General features: G+C 35.5%; 3 protein-coding genes across 5 annotated transcripts; 2 read left to right on the plus strand and 1 right to left on the minus strand.

The window, feature by feature from the left end:
* Positions 1 to 1,426: 1,426 nt before the first annotated feature.
* Positions 1,427 to 5,766, plus strand: LOC109815469 (BTB/POZ and TAZ domain-containing protein 1). Of its 3 annotated transcripts, none has more exons than XM_083076612.1 (5): positions 1,427 to 1,693; positions 1,816 to 1,928; positions 2,014 to 2,350; positions 2,444 to 2,760; positions 5,337 to 5,766. In XM_083076612.1, exons 1-5 carry the CDS (start codon positions 1,592 to 1,594, stop codon positions 5,485 to 5,487), a joined length of 1,020 nt encoding a protein of 339 aa, XP_082932738.1. In that variant the 5' UTR covers positions 1,427 to 1,591; the 3' UTR covers positions 5,488 to 5,766. The 3 variants fall into 3 exon arrangements, with proteins under 3 accessions (XP_082932738.1, XP_020235787.2, XP_020235788.2); XM_020380198.3 differs by having other exon boundaries at positions 2,020 to 2,350; XM_020380199.3 differs by having other exon boundaries at positions 2,026 to 2,350.
* Positions 5,767 to 17,986: 12,220 nt separating this feature from the next.
* On the minus strand, positions 17,987 to 20,767 carry LOC109815456 (uncharacterized). Its single transcript, XM_020380180.2, has one exon. It carries the CDS (start codon positions 20,765 to 20,767, stop codon positions 17,987 to 17,989), a length of 2,781 nt encoding a protein of 926 aa, XP_020235769.2.
* A 1,748-nt stretch (positions 20,768 to 22,515) lies between these two features.
* Positions 22,516 to 26,154, plus strand: LOC109815453 (peptide methionine sulfoxide reductase). Its single transcript, XM_020380176.3, has 2 exons — positions 22,516 to 23,043; positions 25,730 to 26,154. The coding sequence occupies exons 1-2, from the start codon at positions 22,711 to 22,713 to the stop codon at positions 25,979 to 25,981; spliced, it is 585 nt and encodes a 194-aa protein (XP_020235765.1). The 5' UTR covers positions 22,516 to 22,710; the 3' UTR covers positions 25,982 to 26,154.
* Positions 26,155 to 26,181: the final 27 nt, after the last annotated feature.

The following is a 26,181-nucleotide window of genomic DNA, read 5'->3' on the forward strand; positions in this document are numbered from 1 at the left end:
TGGGACCAAATTGAAACCAAAAATAAAAGTGGGACTAAATTGAAACAAAAAATTATTATAAGGGACCAAATTAGGTTTTTAGCCTTAAAATTAGGTTAGTGAGAATTGGATTCATAATGTGAAAAAGCATGAATAAAAATACATTTAAAGGAATTAAAATTAATTTGGACATCAAATCAAGTTGGATTATTTATTTGAAGGCCCAAAAAGACTAGGACAATAGGTCATGACAGGTGTAAAAATTATATCTAAAAGATATCAAACTTATTTGATTGATTTTTTTAATATTTTCTTTTAAATACATATAGAAATATTAAAATATAAAGTGACCTAATACTAAATCAAAGAAAACATGACTTACATAAAAACCACATCATATCGAGTTGGGTTGATTTGTTTTGTCAATTCTAAATACATCCAAGTTAAGTTAAACTTTTTTTTTTTCATCCTTTAGACAAACTTCCCCTTAAGAAATTTTAAGAGAAAAATGAATTTTTTTATAAGTTAAAATTTGATTATACATAAATTAAAAATATATTTTAAAGAAGATAATATGAGTTCAATAAATTAATTAGCTTATGAATAAATTAAATTTAATATTTGGAGAAAGTTATTTCATTCTTTTCTTCTTAATTTCTTCTCGTATAAGTGTTCATGAATAAATTAGTTTAAATAGGCCATTAATTAATTCAATCTTTACATAGTGTTCGGTAAGAAAGAAAAAAAAAAGGAAAGAAATTCTTATAAATTTTTTTTGTTTGATTCAATTTTCGGAAAAAGAGGAGAACAAAATATCTCATTCTAATTTTAATTCGCCTTCAACATTAGTGAATTTGGAGGAGAGTGAAGAAAAAAGGTTTAAAATATTTTTAATATAATATTTGAAATATCTTTACTTGTACTTTTAAATTTAAAATTATAAAAATAGATTAATTTTTTAAGTCTCACCTAATTGTCAATAAGAAAAGAAATTTCCCTCTCCATTAAAATCCATTTTTTCCTCTCTTTTTGACGAAACAGAAAATTTAACCTTTTCTCTTTAGTCTATAATAAATTCTTTTAATTAAGTTTTTTTTTTCATTTACATTACTTGACTAAAAGATTATTTAAAAAGATAAAGTCCAATTATTGGTACTATTTCTGACAATTAATATTTATTAAATCATATTAATTAATTATTTTTATATTTTACATTATAAATTATTATTTATTATTTACTCAATTAAAGATTCATTTTTTTTAGGTTCGTTCCTGGAGTATCCACCGCCGACAGCAGTGACTAATCTCCTCGCTACGTTGGAGGCACCTCAAAGGGTGGGATAGCTGGCCCCAAGATTTAACGCGGCTGCATACACAAGGCAGGATTCGAAAAGTTTAATATGTTTTTAAACTAAAAAAAAAAAGGTGAAAGAAATACCTTGTTTGCATCGTGGTGGATCGTCCATCTCTTGGGGTTTATACTTCATAGTTTACTTACTCTCATGATACTTCTTAACGAATTGGCCTGTACAACCAAATCATCGTCTTCCTCGTAACTCCTAAACCAAACCTTGGATCACTCTCGATCAACTCAATCAATTAATTCATTTTCATGGACGCATACGTTTCTCCGATCACCCAAGATTTATCTGAACCCGACATTTATTTATACACTCCCAGTGGGAAGCGCATCCCAGTGCACGCATCCATTTTGGTACTGTCCCTTTTTTGTTTCTTCAAAATTCGAAATTTTCATCTAGTTAACTAATTTCCAAATTCTAATCTCATAATTTCATAATTAGGCTTAACTAATTTTGTATTTCATTGGGTGGGAAGGCTTCGGCATCCCCAGTTCTAGGAAACGTGATAACGTGGAAGGGAGCCGTTAAAATCCAGGGCGTCCCAGACGGCGCCGTGACGGCGTTCGTAGAGTTTCTGTACTCGTCCAGGTTCGTTGTGGTTGTGGGTAGTTATTAATTAGTTAGTTAGTGAGTGAGTTAGTTGGGGAAATGGGGATTGATAGGGTGCGTGCAGGTGCAGGTGCAGGTGCAGGTGCAGGGAGGAGGAGGAGATGGAGATGGAGATGGAGAAGTACGGAATGCACCTTCTAGCGTTGTCGCACGTGTATTTGGTGAGGGTTTTGAAGCAGAGGTGCGTGGAAGGACTGGGGAAGCGCGTGAGCACGGAGAACGTGGTGGACGTGTTGGAACTGGCGAGGCTCTGCGACGCACCCGATCTTTACCTCAAGTGCGCCAAGCTTCTCGCGAGTCATTTCAAATCCGTGAGGGAAACAGAGGGGTGGAAGTTTCTCCAAACCCACGACCCGTGGCTGGAACTCGAGATTCTCCGCTTCATGGACGAACACGAAAAGGTACCAAGTTTACATTAACATTAACAACATCAATCATCCATCATATATAGTTAATTGTCTTAAATCTTAATTAGTGTTATGAACACTATACAGAGGAAGAGGAAATCGAGGAAGCGGAGGGAGGAGGAGAGGGTGTACGCGGAGCTGAGCGAGGCGATGGAGTGTTTGGAGCACATTTGCACGGAGGGGTGCACGCACGTGCGGCCGTGCGATGTGGAGGGTGGGCGAGGGAGAGGACCGTGTAAGAAGTTCGGCACGTGCGAGGGTGTTCAGGTGCTGATTCGGCACTTTGGAACGTGCCAGAGGAGGGTGAAGGGAGGGTGTTTGCGGTGTAAGCGCATGTGGCAGCTCTTTAGACTCCACTCTTCTATTTGCCTATGCCAACATTCATGCAAGGTTCCTCTTTGCAGGTCCTTCTTTCTCTACATTTTTATTTATCATTTTTCATATTTATTATTATATTTTCTCTTTGTGATTTTTTTTTTTTCCCTCTCTGTGTCCTAATTTTTAGAGTGCCTTCAGTTTTTACCAAACATAACAAGTTTACGAAAACCAGATGCGAAGGTGTTGTTCTACTTCTACACTTGTTCTAATCACATGCCAATTCATATCCATATTCAAAATCAAAACAAATCTGCTTAGTTCTGAATATTTTATTCTTCCTGTATGTGGTTCATTTTATTTTGGTAACTAGAAGTTCTTAGTTGTGCCTGAGTCACAGATATAATAAGTCAGTCATATAGCCTGAGTTGGGCGTATTTGAAAAACCCTTTTTTTAACAAAAACACATACTTTCCAAAACACCAAGTAATTATTTCTATCACATTTGTAAAATTTTAACAATAAAACAAACACACACATGTTTTGGTCTCTACAAGACCTTTAATTTTAGATTATATATACTTGAGGGTGTTTCGTTTTGGTATGTTAAAACTTTATTTTATTATTTTATTTTATTCGGGTATCGTATATTTCCTGAAAATTATATTTCTTAGAAGATAGATATGTTTGCCAAAAATACCATAAATATATTTTGTATGTTTAAAATATTCTTGAAAATAAAAGACATGATTATAAAAGAAAAGACTTTCCTCTTTCATGAGAATCTTGGATTCCCATCATCTCCCATTCCCCCATACGAAAATTTTAGTAAAAAAATTAAAAAATGTTTGTTGAGAGAGTTAGATTCTTCATAATAATTTTAAAATTGTTATACCAAACACAACAATTTAAGATTCCTTATAAACTTAGAAGAATCCCCCTACAAAATACCTTCTTAATTATTAGAGATTGTGGTTAGCAAAGGAAATTTAGTCTTTTTTTTCTCATATGATAAACCAAGTTGAAAATTTTGCTTATTATTTATTCATGGGAGTTTTGATACATATAAAGTTTTTATTTTTCAATAAATCTGAAGTTAAAAAATGTTAGTTTTTAAATGTTTAATTTATTATTTAAAAAGTAACATTATTTATGAAAAATGATATTTGCATAATTGTTGTTATTGGGGGGATGAATATAATATTTTTAAATTAAATGGAAAAATTTATTGCTATAAAAATGTCACTTAACTTTTATTTATTTATTTATTTATTTAATACAGTTTAGTAAAACTATTTTATTACCAAATAACATATATAAATATTCTTAAATATATTTATAAATACATAGTTTTTTAAATTATTTCTGAGAATCATAATTCTTAATTCCTATAATTTTTTATTTTCAAGAATTGCAATTTCTGAACATAAAAAAAAAAATCCTTTTACCGGACGCCCACTTTGTGTCTTCTTGTTGTAGGAGTATTATAATAAAGAGAAACTATATTTGTATGTGAATTTTATTAAAAAAATTTAGTATATAAGAAAATCAAAAAAATAAATAGAAAAGAGAAAAAGGTGCAAACTAAGATAAGTGATGTGAGATGGAGGGACAAGGGAAAAAGTAATATTATAAAAGTAGTTTAAATTATGGTATAAATAATATAACTATTATGAAATGAATTTGACATTAAGCTTTTGGTATTTTGAATAATTTTCTTTTGTGAATGCATTAAAAAAAATTTATAAGTCAAAATTAATTTATGTCTACAAGTTAAAATAAGTTTTTGAAAAATTAAATGAGAAAATTTTTACAAATTAACTTTTAATTAATAAACTAATTTGAGAGACAAATTAAATTTCTTCTTTTTATTTTTTTAAATTCTATAAATGATTTTTATTGAAAAATTAATCTCTGTATCAATGTTAATTTCCGCATTCTCTGTGGGTTGCTTCTTACGTTCCTTACTCCTATTATAGTTCGATTACGTTCCTTACTCCTATTATAGTTCGATCGTCCCTCATATATTCTGCGACAAATGTCAATCAAGGGATATTGTCTTATACGTTATCTCCACAACTACAATAGGAGGTTTAATAACTATGATCGAGGTTGTTGTCTTATGGCTTTTGTGTTCTTTGCACAAATCAAAGCAAAGCACCGACGCAATTCATAACAACATGGTATATAGTAGTAGTTATTATGGGCCGGGAACATGCCAAACATGCGTGCATCAGTGACTGTGAGAGGTCCCCTCCTCAATAGCCACAACAAAAGATTATTATAAACCTTGGTTAATTATATGATAATGTACATCATGCATCTTTCAATTGTCATTAAAAAAGAAGCAATAATAGAACAAACAAGTAGGTCTTTGTCGATCACCTGCGCTAGTGGGACAAGTTGAGAACTAAACCACTAGCTAGTATTACTATTTACTCTGCAAATTAATTAATAATCTCGTTCTTATCTTCCACATCATGTTTTCTAAGTTGTAACATTCAATCCAAATTGTCTAATTTAACTAGCATTCTATGGTGAATCTAATTTGCTATGTTGTCACTGTCTTGGTTTCTTTTAATCTTATGATTATCTTGCCTTACCTAGTCTATAGTATTATTTATTAATTTAGCGGTGTAGGTTAACCTTGGTGTTTGAACTGCAGGCAAATTCGAATGAAAAAGGAGGAAGAGAACAGAAAAGATGACGCAAGGTGGAAAGTACTAGTGAGGAAAGTGGCCTTGGCTAAAGCCATGTCTTCCTTGGCACTGCCAAAGAGGAAGAGGGATGAGGAAACTAGACCTGAGGAACCTTAAAATAATAATCCTGATTCCTGTGATATAGTACTGTATCATAAGTTTCATATATGTTCACATACAGGGCTATGTATAGTGCCATGCTTTATCGTTTTTGATATATTGATTATATCTTATAGAGAGAAGTTTTATGTAATGTAGAACTATAGATCAACAAGGTTTTGGATAGTGTGAGTGGGATCCTGCTGTGCATGCCTGTTTAGAGGATTGCTAGGTTCCCTAGGTATAAAATCACAAAATAATTGAGAAATGGCAAAATGTGGTGTTAGCCTGTGATTAGTATTTTTTTTCCTCATGAGTTATAAGGCAATACTCATGATTGAGATAATCTCAAACATATTCTGTTTGTTTTAATGGCAGGAAAATAAAAGTAAGGATGTTTAATAAAAAAAAATAGAATGATGGTTTGTTTTACTAAGTATTTTTTCTCTTGTTTTTATTATTTTTATTTTAATTAAATAAAAGGAAATGCATATTGATTATCTGTTTGTCTTTAATTAATCAAGCATATGGGCCAATTTATTTATACTTGTTTCTAAAAAAATTTAATAAAATAAACATTAACATTAAAAAAAAATAATTTATGCATTTGTTTAAATTAATTATTTTAAAATAAGTAATCTTTTGTTTTCTTTAACATCAACTCATATCAGCTTCTTAAAAAAAAATTCAAAAACACTTTTTTATAATTATTATTTTTTACTTTAAACAAAATGACTCAATATAAATGAATAGAAAAAAAAAACTAGTAACATACTATATTAATATATACTCATTTTAACACTCTTTTATATGTGAGTGAGATGTATTAAATAATTAAAGAGTGAAACCCACACAATTTATAATAAAAAAAATAGTGAAATCTACAAAAATTTTACGATTTTCAACAAATTTTAATTAATAGTAAATATTCTGAAAGCATGCTACTAATATTTATTTAATTGTGCATAGTTTTTTTAACCAGCTAGGATTTGAACTAATTTTTGTTACTTTACATTATTACTCTTTCACACACACATATCTTTAATCTTAATGCGTAACAAATATAAAGTTGAACTAATAAATTCTTATTTATTATCACATTATCTCATTTTTAAAAAAAAAAAAATTACGGAATAGTTAATGGGGAAACCAACCGGTGTTTATGTATGTGGGTCAAGATTATTATTATGGTGTTAAAGTAATGAAATGATATTTTTAATAATTTTTTTATAGAATGTAAATTTAAATAATTTGACTATTATATGTAGGAATGTTAAAAAAATTCATACTTATTGATATTTGTAGATAAAATCTACAACGATAAAAAATGAATATTGTAAATGAGTATCCATAATTAATAGGTATAGATATTTTTAATATTCGGATGTTAATGGGAAGGGTACGGGTATCATAGTATTCATACCTGTTAATATTTAATTTATTTAGACTTGTATAAATTTTATTTGAACTTGTATGAACCTGATTTTATTTGAATTTTGTTTGGACTTATAATAATTAAGTACTCTATCTTATTATCTTTTATTTCGATTTATGTGTAATCAAAATATTTTATTTTAACAATTATTATTTAAATTTTAAACTATTATGATTGAACGCTTAAAATTTACTTTATAAATTCACTTATTGTTATTAGTATAATTGTAAAAAATACTTGAATTTTAATTTTATTATCTTCAAACTTTTTATGCAGATTTTATTTAGTTATAATCTTCAAATTATTTTTCTTTACAAATTTTTATAACTTTTAAAAGAAAAAAAAGGTTATAAATAACTAAAATGTATATTTAAAATATTTTTAATTTTTTTAAGTAAATATCTATTGGTACCCATGGATATCCGTGAATATTAAAAAAAAATATGGGTATCTACTTAACAAATACTTACACAGATATGGAAACAGGTAAGGGAAAATATTTATCAATGGAGAGGGTAGCAATGAACTATTATCCTAAACCCTAAGCGAGGAACTATTACTTGTACCTGCCTCGTCCTGTCGACATCCTTAGTTGTATGTGATAATATTACTAATAAGATTAAATACAAAAAGTTACATACAATTCTAATGTTATTTAGGAGTTCATAAAATCAATTATAAAATCAATTTATTTTAATGTGTAAAATTATATTATATATATATATATATTATTAGATAACATATTTAGAAAAATTTAAATCATTTAAAATTTGATATGTATAATCATAAGTGTAATATGATTATGATTAGATCAGTTGAATTTATATTTTATAAAAAATATATATATTGAAGGTATCATTTTATTAATTTGACATCATAATGTCACCAAATATGAAGAAATACAAGTTTATTTTATTTTACACTTATTTGTTAGTTTGAATTAATAAAAAATAGAGTATCAAATAGTTCTTAATTTTTTTTTAAAAATTGTAAGTTTGATATATATACATTAAGAACTTTTAATTCAATGATTCGATCGTTGACATTTGTAGTATAATATGAGTATTGAGTAGAATAAATCTAGTTAGATTTACTCTTAGAGTAAGTGAAATCCTCTATATATATATATATATATATATATATATATATATATATATATATATATATATGAGGAGGATTCAAACAATACCGGTGTAACTTTTACTAAGTGTTACACTGCTCAATAACTTTATATTAAATGTAAATTTTGAAAATCCAACCGTTAGATTAAAAGTTCATATATCATATATATCAAATTTTGTTAAAATTAAACAACAACTTGAAGTAATCAAAGTGTTCATATTTTAGTATATTTTGAACCCTCTCTCTCTCTCTCTCTCTCTCTCTCTCTCTCTCTCTCTCTCTCTCTCTCTCTCTCTCTCTCTCTCTCTCTATATATATATATATATATATATATATATATATATATATATATATATATATATATATATATATATATATATATATATATATATATATATATCATGAAAGTGAGATTGAGAAAAATTAGTATGCATTTATTTTAGAGTAGAAATAAAAAAGGTTGGAATTAGAAAGATTTTAATTATTCTATATATTGAGATCAAGAAAATTTGTTGCATTTCTCGGTTTAATCATAAAAATCTTAAAAGACAGGTAAAAATAAATGGAGGTAGTGATATTTCTACCTCTTTCATGACAATTTAATGATAAATAATAAAAGTAAAATTGATACATTGTAATTTTTTTTTAAAATCAACTGAAACAATTATTTTGGTTATATTAGTCTATGTGGTTCTATTATAAAATATCTTATAATGAGGATAAAAGATAATATAATAACTTATATAATACTCTCTTCCTCCCATAATAATTGTTGTATAAAAAGAAAAATTAAGTCTCAAATGTCATTTTAACATTTTAAAGTAACATTAATTACCTATTTTCTAATTATACCTCTAATAATATTTATTAGACAGTTGTTTGTTTCTAGTAAATAAGATTAATAACAAGATTAATTTTATAAAATTATAATTTATTTATTTATTAATTTTTCTTGGTATGTATAAAATAATTTATAACAATATTTATTATAAATAATATATATATATAGAGAGAGAACATATTCAATGAGAATACATTTTATTATGAAAGATGAGATGAATAAATCATAAATTTTAGATTATTGATAAAAGTAATTAACAATTAAGATTAAAATTTAATTATAAAATATTTCCTTATAAGATTATTGTTATTTTCTCTTCACAACTATCAACATCACAATCATTAACTGCCACAATCACTATCATCATAAATGTCATCAGCATCATAGTTTACGATAGTGGTGACAATAAAGACAATGACAACTATAGTGATAATAATAATGATAAAGATAAAGATAATGATAATGGTGACAATAATGTTATCATTGTTGTTACCATCGTCATCATCATGAGAGTGAGACCTACTTCACAAGCTTCACCATGTCTTATGTTAAGCCCAATGATATAAGGTAACATGAGACAAAATGGTGGAGGTGGGATGATGATAGAGTTGAGAAGAAGGTATGAGAGGAAAGAGAGGAAACACAAATGCTCGAGGAAAGAACCAATGTCTCTTCCTTTATTTAGTTAAAGTTTATTTAAGATTGATTATCTAAGAATCGATTTTATATACTATATACAAAATTGATTTTTAAATAATCAATCTTAAAACTAGTACCAAGAGAGATCTTTTATAATCAAACATTTAAGAACTGGTTTTATATACTATATAAAAAAAATCATTTCTTAAATAATCAATCTTCAAAATAATACCAAAGAAACCCTTTAAAATTAGTTAAAGTTTAACTAATTTTAAAAGTTGTGATATTATTTAAAAAAAAATATTATCAAATCACTTTTTAATTGATTTTCTCTAAACCAATTTTAAAATATTTTAAAATCGTGCGAATTATTTGTGGTACACATTTAGTTCTTTTGCGAGGTTATGTATCTACCCAATCCACATACGTACAATTTGTTTAATTGCAAAGGAAATTAATGTGTACAAGTCACCGTATGAATAAGACTTGTGCAGTGCATGAAATTTTCCAGAATTACACGTTATTATGCTAGTTTAATAGTTACAGGATACTCAACTTGATAATCACAAAATCTCTTAAGCACTATCTCCATCATATTTAATTTAAATGAGAATGTGCATAAAAACATGAGAGAATTTTTGAGTCAGAATAACAGGAAACATCATGTTAATAAAGAAACTCTGCAAAATAAAAGAATAGCAGGACACCCTAATATGGAGAATAACTAATCATATGCTGGTTGCAATTTTTTAGTTAATAAAACTTTACTATTTCAATTAATCTATTTATATATTAATTTCTAATTTTATTTAAATGGTAATTTATTAATAATTATCCTATAAGATAACTATAATTAATTATAAATTTTATTATTAAAATAAAAAATCTCAATTTGATATGGAATGGAAAGAAAACGTGTATCGTTAAAGGGAATGGAATATTAATGAAAGAAGGAAAATTCTTAAAGGTTCAATTTTATTTTATTTTATTTTTTTATAATTCAGGAGTGAATTTGTGAAAAAATCTAATATATAAATTAAAAGAAATGAAAACTAAAAGGAAGGCATGGTTAATAAATTTTAAAAAATTAAAATAAGAATAAGACGCACATTTTTTTTGGACAAAAAATTAAGCCGTGCTTGAGAAAATGTATTCAAACTTATATTTTAAAAAAATATAAACACCTCTTGATGTTTTATCATATATTATAAACACCCAATTTTTTACTCTTATCTTTTAATTGTTTAAAAAATATTATATTAATATTTTATATATAATATTAATTTTTAAATTATTTAATAAATAATATACAATGTGTAACAATTCAGATGCATCAGAATGAGAGAGATTTAGATATTTATATAAGTGTGAAATATTACTGTTGATGATGACTTAATTAAATTAATTTGTACTATGTATACCAATAATATGCATTACTTTTTAGTAATTCATCACAAAAGAACTTTATAGTTAAGGAAAATGATAAAATCTCTTAATGAGATTTTGAAATACATTTCGAGTAATTAAAATAATATTTTAAATTATAAAATATGAAATTAAATAATTATTTTATAATAAATTTATTAAAAAATAATTTTTTAATATTCGGAGGATGATACGGATGAAAGTTTCGGAGTCTGTAGCTGTATTCTATAATTAATTGTGCATGGTTTTTGAACAATTTATGGTGTACTCTATAATTAATTGTGCATGGTTTTTGAACAATTTATGGGTGGGTAAACTTTTAAAAAAGTTTCTAAAAGTTGTGTTAATTTGTGGGGATTAGTCATTGATTCTAAAAGTAAACATTCACTTTAGGAAGGACTATTCATGAAAGGTTTTAACCGGTAAAAAATTTTGATTAACGAAAAATTATGTGAATTATCATGATATAAAATATTGTGAGATGAAGTCATTGAAATGTTAAATTTGAGAGATGTTATAAAATAATTCTCGTAAGAGAAGTTAATATAAATGTTTAAAATACAATAAGAAAATGTTTGATGGACAACAAGATTTTTCATACCTTAAAATCATAATTGTGAGAATCATATCCTTAATTAGGAATCTATCAAAATTCATTTGATTGCTTATAAATGTTAATAAGAACGTTTATAAATATTACTCAAGAAAATAAAAAATTTACCAAATTCTCAACAGTAACAACAAAGATTTGTTCAACTAGACAATAAAGGAGATTTTGTCATGAAGGACAAAATCAGTAGCCTATCTGCAGTTGCTAATGAGAAGCTTCATTATTGTTCCGGCCACAAGGTGCACTAGGGTTTTTTTCTAGGTCAAGCCTCAAAGCCAGAGCATTCAAAAGTGTAATCTGCCTTCTTAGCTTTAGGGTTTTAGGTTTTATACTTTCTCGTTCATGGGCCTCATGGGCCCCGTGAATGTGGGGATCTCCTTAACTGTTATTATTTGGATAACACTTGGCTAACGCGAGGATCTTTGATCAGTTTTCGACCGACCATACCAACATCGAGGGAGTGGTCGGGTATTAGCCGAGAGGGTCTTAAAGGTGGGGGGGATCGGAACAGGGCCGATCTGGTTCAGGAGAGAGTGAGGTCGGATCCCGATCCCATTGTGAAAGTAGGCAAAATCGGGAATCGGCCGAGACAGTACAGTAGGCCAAATCGGGAATCGGCCGAGACGGTACACTTGCGTTCCAGCCTTGAGCCTATGAGGCGAAAAGGCTAAAGCAACTATACCTCTTAACGGCATTGGAGATAGGCCGAGACTACGTGTCGAGGATCGGCCGAGACGGTACACTTGCCTTCCAGCCTTGAGCCTATGAGGCGAAAAGGCTAAAGCAACTACACATCTTAACGGCATCGGAAATAGGCCGAGATACTTGTTGGGAATCGGCCGAGACGGTACACTTGCCTTCCAGCCTTGAGCCTATGAGGCGAAAAGGCTAAAGCAACTATACATCTTAACGACATCGGAAATAGGCCGAGATACGTGTCGGGAATCGGCTGAGACGGTACACTTGCCATCCAGCCTTGAGCCTATGAGGCGAAAAGGCTAAAGCAACTATACCTCTTAACGGCATCGGAAATAGGCCGAGATTACGTGTCGGGGGTCGACCGATATGGTTGACGGTGGGCCTCAGAGTGTTGCAGACGAAAAGTCACGTATACCTTGTCTCTTCACCTTACCCTTGAAGCAACACCCATTTATTGTAGCGCCGTCATCGCAGTAGGCACATAATTACTGTGCCACGTGTCGTGCGTTTCGTATGACTTGAGTGTGTGGAGCCCTTGGGGTCACAGGGGGGTGGCACTTCACGCGCGTTATCCCCCTCTCCCGCGCGCCCTTTCAAATCTATAAATACATGCCCTTGGTGAAGGGCAGGTGTTTTTCCCCCCATTTCTTCTCCTTTCTGTTCTTCGTCTCCGACGAGTTTTCTCCCTTTTCTGCGTCTTCTCACGGTGGTTCACGGTGGTTCTTGTGGCAGCTTTGAGTGGGGAAGAGGTGTTTGTGAGCCTTTAGGTACGCCTACCTACTTTATCGCGTTTGTGTCTAAGTTTTCTGGTTGTTTAAGAAATTTGGGTCTTTTTAAAGCATGGAGTCCGTAAATTATAGGGAGATTTATGAGTGGGTGAAGGATGATGTATTGAGGTGTGAGTCCTCCATAAATTCCTGGCCTATAATGGAGAGTTTTAACAGAGAACACGTAGTGTCACGAGGCCCCGAGGACGTCTTAGTGTGTGAACCTTGTGTAGATATGGAGCCTGTGTGCGTGAGTTCGACTTCTGAGCGTTTCACTTTTTGTTACGCCACTCTCATTACCAAACTTAGGGTTAGGTGGCCCCTTACTAAGTGTGAAAAAGGAGTTCTCTAGAGTTTGAATGTTGCCCCGACCCAGTTCCACCCAAACAGCTGGGCCTTTGTCAGGGGCTTCGAGGTTTTGTGTCTTGGGCTCGGTATAACTCCGACCACCAACGGTTTCTTTTACTTTTTTGAAGGTCGGTCTTCTAAACGTAGTAGTTGGATGTCCGTGAGTGGGGTGTCGGGTCGGGGCAATCAGGAGATGGCAAAGTTTTGGAAGCAACAGAAGGCTTTCCAGGTCGCCGGGTTAGAGGGGTCGGCGACCGAGAAGGTCGTTACTGCCGATAGGCCGACTCCCTTGATCAAAAGTGTGGCCGAGACGTCCCACAAGCGTCGCCGAGAAGCCGACAAGCCTATCTCGGTGGTGAACCTGGAAACGCTAGTAGCTGCCGAGGGAGATAAGGGCGAGGATGAAGTGCAATCCACTGAACGGACTTTGAGCATGTGCCTTGGGGATAACTGGGACCCTATGGATCTCGGGGCCGATCGTGGTAAGGCTTTATCTTTCTGGGATGAAAAATTTAATCATTCTGCCCATATTCATGAGATCGACCTGTTGGCTGGAGACAAAGATGACTTGGAAAAGATAAGCGCCTTTTCCATTGCCAAGGGAGTTGAGTCCTTGATGAACAGGCTTTCTGCCCTTTCCTTGATTAATGAAGACAATGTTCGTGAGATGGCTAGGGACCTCAAGCTTCAAGGAAAGAAGCTCAACTCGTTGGAGGGAGAATTAAGCAAAATGAAAGGGGACTTGAGATGGGTGGCCTCCGAAAGGGACAAACTTCTGGAAGGGCGTCGGACTTTTGATGCCGAGAGAGAGAGCTGGGCCGCCGAGAAGATGGCGATGGAGAAAGAATTGGATGAGGCACGCCTGGCACGGGACAAGTCGGACGATGCTGCAAACGTCTTCGAGAGTGATTTGTCCATAGTGAAGATTGAAGTGGAAAAGCTGCAAAGCGATCTACAAGCGGTCAAAATGGATTCTTTGAGGAAATTCACTCAAGGTTTCGATGCAGCCACGAGCCAAGTAAAATTTCTCCATGCTGATATCGACCTCGAGGGCATTGGATATTTCAAAGAAGTCATAGATGGGCAGCTCGTAGACCCCCTGGAGGACGACTGAGTTTAACTTTGCAACCTTCTTGCTTTTGTATAAGTTTCTACCTATGTTTTGTGTTCTAGTCTTAATTTTCTAGGTGTAAACGTGTAACTGTTTGACTTTGGTATCTTCTAAAATTCGGTGTTTCTTTCCCTAAGTCTTGCTTATGTTCCTTGTCGCAGTGTTTATTGTTGAGCTCTTGAATTGATCAAAAGAACTGAGACAAATTTTCTAAGTTAAAAAGGAGCGTTTTCCAAAGCTAAGTCGCCTAAATGAGGAATTTTGTTAAAAAGAATCAACTCGCCCAAATTCCGACTTCAAGAGAGTGGAAAATTGTTCCAAGTACAAAAAATCTGTGCAGATAGTCGGTCAAATTCCGCCTCATGTGGATAGCATAAAATATTTCTAAGTTAATCGGTTTAATTCCCATTCGTGTATCAAGGCTAAAAAATTCTAAGTTAAAAAATGAAACTTTATGAAACCAGTCGGTAAAATTCCGATTCATATGACAATCTAGAAAATTTTCCAAATTAAAATTGGAACTTCGCGAATCCAAGTCGGTAAAATTCCGATTCATACGTCATACTAGAAAATTTTCCAAGTTAAAATTGGAACTTCGCGATTCCAAGTCGGTAAAATTCCGATCTATGGCATATTAGAAAATTTTCCCAGTTAAAATTGGAACTTCGCGAATCCAAGTCGGTAAAATTCCGAACCATAAGTCATACTAGAAAATTTTCTAAGTTAAAATTGGAACTTCGCGAATCCAGTCGGTAAAATTCCGATTAATACGTCATACTAGAAAATGTTCTAAGTTAAAATTGGAACTTCTTGAAACCATTCGGTAAAGTTCCGATTCATATGAAAATCTAGAAAATTTTTCAAATTAAAATTAGAACTTCCCGAATCCAAGTCGGTAAAATTCCAATTAATACGTCATACTAGAAAATGTTCTAAGTTAAAATTGGAACTTCTTGAAACCATTCGGTAAAGTTCCAATTCATATGACAATCTAGAAAATTTTCCAAATTAAAATTGGAACTTCGTGAATCCAAGTCGGTAAAATTCCGATTCATACGTCATATTAGAAAATTTTCCAAGTTAAAATTGGAACTTCTTGAATCCATTCGGTAAAATTCTGATTCATATGTCATACCAGAAAATTTTCTAAAAAGTGAGGCATTAGCCTAAGCAGTCATCCAAATTTCGAATCGAATAATGGATGAGAATTGTTCAAATAATTAAAATTCAAATAGAGGAATCGTCATTACCCCGACTCGGCTGTGCTTAATCGCCAATATTCCGACTGGAAAGAGAAATAACATGCATCAAGTTTTAAAATTCCATCTCATTCATAAGAAATCGCGAGTTTTGTCTTCGAGTTATTTATACTCGCCCAGTCGGACTTTTGCCGACAATCACGAGTTTTGTCTTCGAGTTATTTATACTCGTCCAGTCGAACTTTTGCCGACAATCACGAGTTTTGTCTTCGAGTTTTTTATACTCGCCCAGTCGGACTTTTGCCGACAATCACGAGTTTCAGTCTTCGAGTTATTTATACTCGCCCAGTCGGACTTTTGCCGACAATCACGAGTTTTGTCTTCGAGTTATTTATACTCGCCCAGTCGGACTTTTGCCGACAATCACGAGTTTTGTCCCTTTAAGATAACACACGTTAAAAGTCATGAAAGAAGTCCTGGGATGATATTTATTAAAAATTGAAAAAGTGGTGCCTCGTTAAAAACCTTCTCAGCAAAAACCCCTCTTATTTTTACGGGGAAAAAATACTGAGTTAGGAAAAGAGTGCACCTACTAAAAATGGAAAGAAAGACTAGCTATAATAGAAGCGTAAGTTGGCCGCGTTCCAAGTTCTCGGTATCATCCCTCCATCCAGGGTTCTAAGTCGGTAAGCCCCTTTGCCGACTACATCATCAACTTTGTAAGGGCCGACCCACTTATGTGACAACTTGTTCCTCATTTGTGTTAGCTGAGCACGCTTCAAAACGAGGTCTCCTACAACAAAGTCTCTTGGAATGACCTTTGTGTTGTACTTGAAAGCTGCTCTTCTTTGGGCTGCTACTTGATTTATCCTCGCTCTCTCTCTTGTCTCGGCGATCAGGTCCAAGTCAACTCGTCTTCCTTGGTCGGATTCCTCCTGAGAAAAAGCTGTAACACGTACTGAGGGTTCAACAATTTCAATCAGGATCATGGCGTCTGTTCCGTACACTAGGTTGAAAGGGGTGTCCTGGGTAGAGGAATGGACAGTTGTGTGGTATGACCATAACACTCGGGGAAGCTCCTCCACCCATGAAGCGCCTGAGTCCTGGACGCGCTTTTTCAAACCTGAGAGTATAACCTTGTTGGCCGACTCCGCTTGGCCGTTAGATTGGGGATGTTCGACGGAGGTGAATGTCATTCGGATACCGATCCCTCGACAAAACTCGCGGACTCTCGCGCTCGCGAATTGTGTCCCATTATCTGACACGAGCATATGGGGAACGCCATATCTGCATACTACATTCTTCCATAGAAATGTCCTTACCTTCTCCGCTGAAATGGTTGCAACAAGCTCTGCCTCAATCCATTTGCTGAAGTAGTCCACGGCCACGATCAAGAATTTCAATTGTCTCACAACAATCAGAAATGGACCGAGAATGTCAATACCCCACTTGTTGAATGGCCAAGGAGACAAGATCGAGTGGAGTCGTTCAGCCGGGGAGTGGTGCAAAGTTGCATGCCTTTGACATTCATCGCATTTTTGAACCCAATTTACGCAGTCATTTCTCAGACTCGGCCAAAAGTAACCTGCCCTCGCAACTTTGTACACAAGAGCTCGTCCTCCGATATGACTTCCACACATTCCACTATGCACTTCGTCCATCACTCTTTGCGCTTGTGACGTGGTCAAACACTTTAAAAGGGGAGAGCTGAAACCTCTTCGATACAACCTTTCATTGATGACCACGAACCTGGGTGACTCTCTCTGTATTAGTGATGCCTCCCTCTTATCCTCTAGTAACTCTCCCCGAGTCAAATATGCGATGTACGGTCCCATCCATGAATCGAGCTCTTCTTGGATGAAAAGAACACCCCCATGTGGCTCGTTGATACTTGGTTGCGCTAGGGTTTCTTGGAGGACCGACCGAGTGGCTCCTGGCTTCTTCGTGCTTGCATGCTTGGAAACCAGATCGGCCCTCGAATTTTGCTCTCGTGGTACGTGGTTAAGCGTGAACTCTCGGAAATTTTCCGATAAGAGCTTAACCTTTTCCAAGTACTTAGCCAGTTGAGGGTCCTTTGCCTGGAAAGTGCCTGCTACCTGCCCCGTGATCAGTTGAGAGTCACTTCGTGCTGATAAACTCGTCGCCCCCATTTCCTTCGCCAAAGCCATGCCGGCCAACAACGCCTCGTACTCGGCCTGGTTATTGCTTGCTCGGAATTCAAAACGCAATGATTGCTCCAAAAAAATTCCTCCCGGTCCTTCCAAGACGATCCCTGCTCCACTTCCCCCAAGGTTCGAGGCTCCGTCCACCGATAGGATCCACTACGTCTTTCCAGTACTGCCCTCATCGGCGGGTGAGGTCAGCTCCATCACAAAGTCAGCTAGCGCTTGAGCCTTTATTGCTCCTCTCGGCTCATACTTGATGGAATGCTCCAATAGCTCTACAGACCACTTCATCATCCGGCCTGCTAGGTCAGGCTTCTGTAGCACTTGCCTAATCGGATGATCTGTTCGGACTACCACCTCATAGCTCTGGAAATAGTGTCTCAACTTCTGTGCTGTAACCAGTATCGCAAGAGCCAATTTCTCAATCTTCTGATACCTCGTTTCTGCTCCTTGTAGGACCTGACTCACGAAATACACAGGAACTTGAGAGCCTTCCTGCTCTTGGACTAGAGCCGCACTAACAGCTCGGTCGGAAGCCGATATGTAAATCAACAAAGGGATATTCGGCCTCGGTCTCGCCAAGATCGGCGGCGACGCGAGCAACTTCTTCAACTCCAGAAAAGCCTCCTCGCACTCAGTCGTCCAAGCGAAGCGGTCATTCTTCCTTAAGCATTGAAAAAGCGGGAGGGCCTTGTCGGCTGCCTTTGAAAGGAAAGGCGACAAAGATGCCATTCGCCCAGCGAGCTGTTGCACCTCCTTCACCGTTGCTGGACTCCTCATGTTGATGATTGCCGAGCACTTTTCTGGATTTGCTTCAATGCCGCGATGGGTTAGCAGGAAGCCAAGGAACTTTCCCGCTTGAACCCCAAAAGAACATTTTTCGGGGTTCAGCTTCAGCTGATACTTGCCTATGGTCTCAAATAGTTCTTGCAGGTCGTCCAAATGCCAATTCAGACTCATTGATTTCACCACCATGTCATCCACATAAGCTTCCACGTTCCTACCTAGCTGGTTCGCTAATACTTTGTCCATCAAACGCTGATACGTTGCACCCGCATTCTTCAAGCCAAAAGGCATGACCTTGTAGCAGTAATTGGCTTGATCGGCGATGAACACGATTTTGTCCTCGTCGGCCGGGTGCATTCGGATCTGATTGTAACCCGAATACGCATCCATGAAACTTAACAGCTTGTACCCCGACGCGCCATCGACGAGGCAGTCTATATTCGGCAAAGGGTACGAATCCTTCGGGCACGCTTTGTTTAAATCAGTGAAATCTGTGCACATTCTCCACTTTCCACTGCTTTTACGTACCATCACAACATTTGCGAGCCAGGTCGGGTATTGTATTTCTCGTACATGCCCTGCCATTAATAACTTGTTTGTTTCTTCAGCGATGGCTTTTCGTTTTTCTTCACCGAATTTCCTCCTTTTCTGGATCACCGGTTTTGCACTTGGGTCTATGGCCAACCTGTGGCACATGAAGTCGGGGTCAACTCCTGGCATGTCTTTGGCGTGCCACGCGAATGCCGATATGTTCACCTTCAATACCTCTATCAGTTTCACCGCGTCCTCCGGGCTTAGGGATGTTCCAATCTTTACCTTCTTCCCTTCCTTTACGGCCACTTCTTTAACGTCCTCGGCAGGGGCTGGTCGGCGATCAAAATGGCTTACACTAGGATCTAGATCGACGGAGTGGACCTCCTGCTCTACCTGCGCAGTGTACAGTCGCCTTCGTGCCTTTAAACTATCCCCATAGCATTTTCGAGCAACCTCCTGGTCTACTCTAAGGACCCCCACAGTACCGTTCGGCAACGGATACTTTACCTTCAGATGGGAAGTAGACACTACCGCTCCTAACTTGTTCAGGGTCGGTCTGCCGATCAGTATGCTGTAGGATGACTGAGCATTCACCACCAAATACCGAACGACTACCGTCTTCATCTGAACTCCTTCACCAAAGTTCGTCTCCAGATCGGCGTATCCCCTCGCGATGACCTGGTCTCCTGCAAAACCCACTAGAGTCCCTGCATAAGGAATGAGTCGGTCGTTAGGTATCTTCATCCCCTCAAAGGCTTCCCAAAATAAGATGTCTGCGGAACTTCCCTGATCAATCAACACTCGCTTCACATTGTACCCCATAACAATCGCCGATATGACGATGGGGTCGTCCTCGTGAGGGGCTACTCCTTCATAATCCGAGTCTGAGAACGAAATCTCAGGCTGAGACGGTCGCCTGAATTCTGATACTGTCAGCACCGACCGAGAGTACCTCTTTCGGGCTGTTGAGGTAGCTCTTCCGCCTGCGAAGCCCCCTGCGATGGTATTGAAGTCCCTTTGGATGGGTTGCTGGTGGGTTTCCGACACCTTCGTTGGTGTGTCTCTGGGAGGAGTTCTCTCTCTACGCCTATCCCTCCTGGTGTCATCCTGTGCGCGCCTGTGTCGCCTATCCGACGAGCCTCCTTCCTGTTTTCTTGCCACAAACTCTTTCAGCCGCCCCTCCTTGATCAAACGCTCGATCTGCCTCCCTAGGACAAAGAAATTTTCAGTGGAGTGTCCATGAGCTCTATGGAACTCACACCAATCAGTTTTAAAGGGTCCCAATTGACGTTCCGTTGCCGCTGGAAATTCAAACAACGATGCGCTGTTCACATCGTGAAGTATCTGTCGCCTGGGAACATTGAGTGGAGTAAACTTCTCTTCGTCAATGTTGCGTGTCCACTCGCCCCTTGCCCGACAACCGTGATCGGCCTGCCTGTAATTGCTCTCCTTCAAGTTGTAACGGTCACATTGTTTACTCCAGTCCGATCGTGGTCGGAGATGCTTATTTCCTTCCTTATTGTTGCCCCCCGCCTCTCGGCTTTCCGCCGCTCTCTTGCTGATCTGTCCTTCCTCCGTCTTGACATGACTCAGCGTGAAGGCTCTCACCTCCGACATCGTCTGGCAATTTGCTCTTTCCAGAGCGATGTCGAAAGCTCCAGACCTCAAGCCTTTCTAGAATGTGATGACAGCCATCCTCTCATCCAAAGATGCTATCCTCAAAGCGACCTCATTGAACCTTTGCATAAATTCCTTCAGCGACTCCTCCCGCTGCTTCTTGAGATCGAATAAGTCCGATGTAATCGGTGGCTTCTTCTTGTTGGCAGCGAATTGTGCCATGAAAAGCATACTGAAAACGTCGAAGTCGGTAATTGAGCGGTCAGGGAGACCACTAAACCAATCAAGTGCTGTTTTTTTTAGTGTTCCCATGAAAAGCTTACAGCGGACTTCCATGCCTCCCCCACAGATCAACATTTGGGCTCGGAAATCCGTCAGATGCTGACTGGGATCCTGCGTTCCATCAAAGGGATCGACTTGGGGTATCCGATGATCCCTGGGGATGGCCTCGGCCTCTATGGCTTCTGAGAAAGGCCGAAAATCCCTAGGGACTTCCAACATAACATCCTCCTCCACCGTCCTGGTACTGGCTTCTATTATGGCCTGCATCTCGTCTGCTCGCCTCCTGATCTCCTTGTTTTCACATTGGATGGCCTCCTCTCTCTCCCTGGATCGCGCATTCTCCTCCCTTAAGCCATTGATCATGGCCATCATCTCCTCCATGGTTGGTGGTTGCGAGTTGTTGTTGTTATTGCTGCCTCTCGCCATGGTAGAGTGTAGGTTTTTTGTGTTTCTTTGGGCGTAGGAAAAGTTTCACCGTAGCCCCACGGTGGGCGCCAAAATGTTCCGGCCACAAGGTGCACTAGGGTTTTTTCCTAGGTCAAGCCTCAAAGCCAGAGCATTCAAAAGTGTAATCTCCCTTCTTAGCTTTAGGATTTTAGGTTTTATACTTTCTCGTTCATGGGCCTCATGGGCCCCGTGAATGTGGGGATCTCCTTAACTGTTATTATTTGGATAACACTTGGCTGACGCGAGGATCTTTGATCAGTTTCCGACCGACCATACCGACACCGAGGGAGTGGTCGGGTATTAGCCGAGAGGGTCTTAAAGGTGGGGGGGATCGGAACAGGGCCGATCTGGTTCAGGAGAGAGTGAGGTCGGATCCCGATCCCACTGTGAAAGTAGGCAAAATCGGGAATCGGCCGAGACAGTACAGTAGGCCAAATCGGGAATCGGCCGAGACGGTACACTTGCATTCCAGCCTTGAGTCCATGAGGCAAAAAGGCTAAAGCAACTATACCTCTTACCGGCATCAGAGATAGGCCAAGACTACGTGTCGGGGATCGGCCGAGACGGTACACTTGTCTTCCAGCCTTGAGCTTATGAGGCGAAAAGGCTAAAGCAACTATACATCTTAACGGCATCGGAAATAGGCCGAGATACATGTCGGGAATCGGCCGAGACGGTACAATTATCAAAAGAATTATCAAAAGGAATCTTATCTCTAGTATAGTACAGTTCCTATTTGTATTTTGCATTTGAATTCCACGGTTGAAGTTTGCGACCTTTGTAAAAATTACTTTAATATAAAATTATTAAGGTAATAATTACACTTATATATATATATATATATATACATTAATTAATTAATGATTCCACTTTTACAAAACAAAAAAGCACCAGTGCACCACAAAAATAAAAGTATTAAAATAATAAATAATAAATAATAAATAATAAATAATAAATCTGATTGCATTGACACGTTAAAGTTAAACGAATCGAAAGGGAAATGGAGAAAATAGGCGTATAGGCCAAATTGGCAACAGCGTTAGGAGCAGGACAATAGCGATTCACTTAGCATTTCAGCCACAAACAAATTTAGAAAAAATGCAAAAGACATGCTTGTCCTTGTGAGAGAGAGACGTGAATGAATAAATTATCCTCTAGTAGAAGGAGGCTTATGCATTAGGTTAAGGCTGTGTGATTGATTATCAGTTGATGCAATGGCTACGAGTGGAAGCGTTGAGGGGCAGAAGAACCCTGCCCTTGAACCGGATTTGGATAGTCCGGATAAGGCGGATCACGAGTTGGCTGAATTCGGAGCGGGTTGCTTCTGGGGCGTGGAATTGGCCTTTCAGCGAGTGGAAGGAGTGGTGAAGACTGAAGTTGGGTATAGTCAGGGTCACACACCGGATCCCAATTACAAACTGGTTTGCACCGGAAGCACTAACCACGTTGAAGTTGTTCGCCTCCAGTTCGACCCCAAACTTTGCCCCTACACCCATCTCCTCGCTCTCTTTTGGTCTCGACACAACCCCACTTCCATCAACCGCCAGGTACCATCCAATGGATTTTTAACTCTTTTATATATATATATATATATATATATAATTAATATGCTTGGAATTTTTTCTTCTTCTCTTACAAAATTAATTTTAATTTTAAAGCTGCGTATACTTGTGAAGTCAAACACTTTCTCAACTGTTATTCTCTCATTCTATGTTAATATCTAATTTAATTCATTAAAAATTTAGAATAAATTTGCTTTTGATTTCTTAAATTTTTAAGGGTTGTTTTTAGTTTATGTGTTTTCAAAAATTTTATTTTAATTACTAATAATATATATGAAATTAAGAGATTTTATCATATTTGATGTGATATTTTTATTAACAAAGACACCAATAAATAAATTTTATTAATAGTATTTGATAAATTTTCTAATAAAATTCAAATATAACGACTAAAACAAGATTTCTTTTAAATTACAGAGACTAAAAAAATCAGTGTTAAATTTAAGGAACTAAAAATAAATTTAATGTGATATTTTTACTAACAATGACATTAGTACATCAATTTTATGTAATAGTATTTTGATAGATTCCTTAATAAAATTCGAGTATAAAGTGTACAACAATATTTATTTAAAATTACATAGACTAAAAAAATTAATTTTATATTTAAAAAATTAAAAATTAAATTACCTTATATTTAAGGAATTAAAAACACATTTAAACTTAAAAGAAATGTCAAAAACACTTGAAAGGGAACTTGTACATAAGTTCATGATTTAGTTCTAACTTCCAAGTGCTTTTAAGTGTATAACTAACACTCTCTAAAGGCAAATTTTGATTGCATCTTTGGTACCAATCTTGCTTCTTCCAACATACCTTTGGCTTTCTTCTTTTTCTTTCCGTCAGTTTCATCATCTAAATAAATTATTGAGAAAAAAGGTACTTGTATCTTTACAAAGATAATAGAACTTGATCAATAACCTGATGTAATTTTCTGTAGTTTAGATGAACTAGTATAAAAAAGACACTTTATATTCTTTGCTCTTATCTCTTTGCATGCACTTTTTAAGGCTTTGTTTGAATTTGAGGATGGAAAAGGAGAAGTGGAAAAGGAGGGATTTGAAGGGAAAGTGAGAGGAAAGTAAGATTGTTTGGATTAAGGGAAAGTGAGTGAAAAGTGTAGAGAAAGTTTGTGAAAGTTTGTGAGTGAATTGATTGATGTGATAGATAAAAATAAGTTTTTTAATTGATAATTGTGTAAGATTACTATTTTGCCCTTTGGTTAAAAAAAGATTTTTAATTATTATAATTAAAAGATAAATATATAAATTTTAACTAAAAAAATTATAAAATATTAATTTAAAAATAATTTAATTTAAATATTTGCTTTAAATTTAATGATAGATAAAAATAAAAAATTTAATAGATGAATATATAATTTACACTTTTACCGTTGGATTAAAAATGAGTATAATATTATTTATTGTAAATAATAATAATTATAATAAAATTATATTAATAGGTATAACTTATTAAAAAAAAAAAAATAATGATAAGAATAATAATAAATATTAAAAAAATGATAAGAATCATAATAAATAATAGAAAAATGATAAGAATCATAATAAATAATAATGATACTAATTATAATAAATAATAATAATATTAATAAAAATGAAAATAATAATATTTATAATAATAAATAATAATAACCAAATATATTATGATAATTATATTTTGTAAAACAAAATTTGATACCCAGAACGGGCCGTTCTCAAACCAGAACGGGCCGTTCTGGGGTTACAAATTAGCTCACAACGTCCATCTATGAAACGGTCCATTCCAAAACTGGAACGGCTTGTTCCCAAAGTGGAACGGCCCGTTCTGCGTTCGCATTTTGCACATAAAATTCATTTTTGGAACGGGCCGTTCTGGGTTCCACTGGAAGCGAAAATACCCCAGTATAATCGATTATGCTTGGCCACATAATCGATTATGGCCTTGCATAATCGATTATGCTCAGCCTCAGCCATAATCGATTATGTGGCCAACCATAATTGATTATGCTTCCTTCGTATAATCGATTATGCATGCATGGGACAGGGGCATTTCCGGGTTTTCACAAATCCTACGTGGCTTTCTTCTCCTTTCTTCGCTTTTGTGCGAGGACGCAAACCACGCTTCTCCCCCCTTTTCTTTGTCTTTCCGTCGTCGCAAATCACTGGAAACAATCAGCAATTTTCTTCGCCTTTCCTTGCTCGTAAACAGTAAATCCCTGGAAACAAACATTACCTAAAGTTTAAAATACTATTTCAGTGAGTCATGTCAACTTTGATCCACGAGAGAAACAACTATTACTTGTTTATGCATGGGTACCAAAATTTTGACCCAGACTTACTTAAAAAACATGGATCTCCGACTCACATCCAAACGTGCACTGTGTGTATCTTATTTTAATTTTATAGCTACATATACTTGTGGAGTGACAAAATTTAGGTTTTTTATCTGTAATTTTTTTTTGTGTTGTTTTCAAATTAGAATTAGATTTGTACCAATATAAACCTTTGGTAAGTAGTAAGCATATTACCAAAGTACAACAATTTTCTTTTATTAAAAAAAACAACAATAAAGCACTAAACTTGATATAAATTTTGTTCGTAGTGGAGGCTATTATTCCATAAAACATGTTATCTTCTTTAGTTATTTATTCATGTGTGTATATATATCTCAGGGCAATGATGTGGGTGCACAGTATAGATCAGGAATATACTACTTCAACGAGACACAGGCTCGTTTAGCCCAAGAATCGAAAGAAGCAAAACAGTTGGAATTGAAGGAGAAGATTGTGACAGAAATACTTCCAGCTAAGAAGTTTTACAAAGCAGAGGAGTACCATCAACAATATCTGGAGAAGGGTGGAGGTCAAGGTAACAAACAATCTGCAGCAAAGGGCTGCAATGATCCCATCAGGTGCTATGGCTGATCATCACTTGCTCCACACTTCACCATGTCTGTCTCCTATCAGCTATTTACTGTATTCCAATGTAATAACATTACCAAAAAATAAAATGTCATGGTGATTCTTCTAAGTGATCATATGCAAGTTGATCAACTGATATTTATATAAATGCTTTAAAGTAGCTCTTGTCGGCCTAATGGTTGGGTTTAAAGTAGTATTTATAG

The sequence above is a fragment of the Cajanus cajan genome, chromosome 6 (assembly GCF_000230855.2).
Source record: "Cajanus cajan strain Asha chromosome 6, NIPB_CcT2T_4, whole genome shotgun sequence".
NCBI lineage: Eukaryota > Viridiplantae > Streptophyta > Magnoliopsida > Fabales > Fabaceae > Cajanus > Cajanus cajan.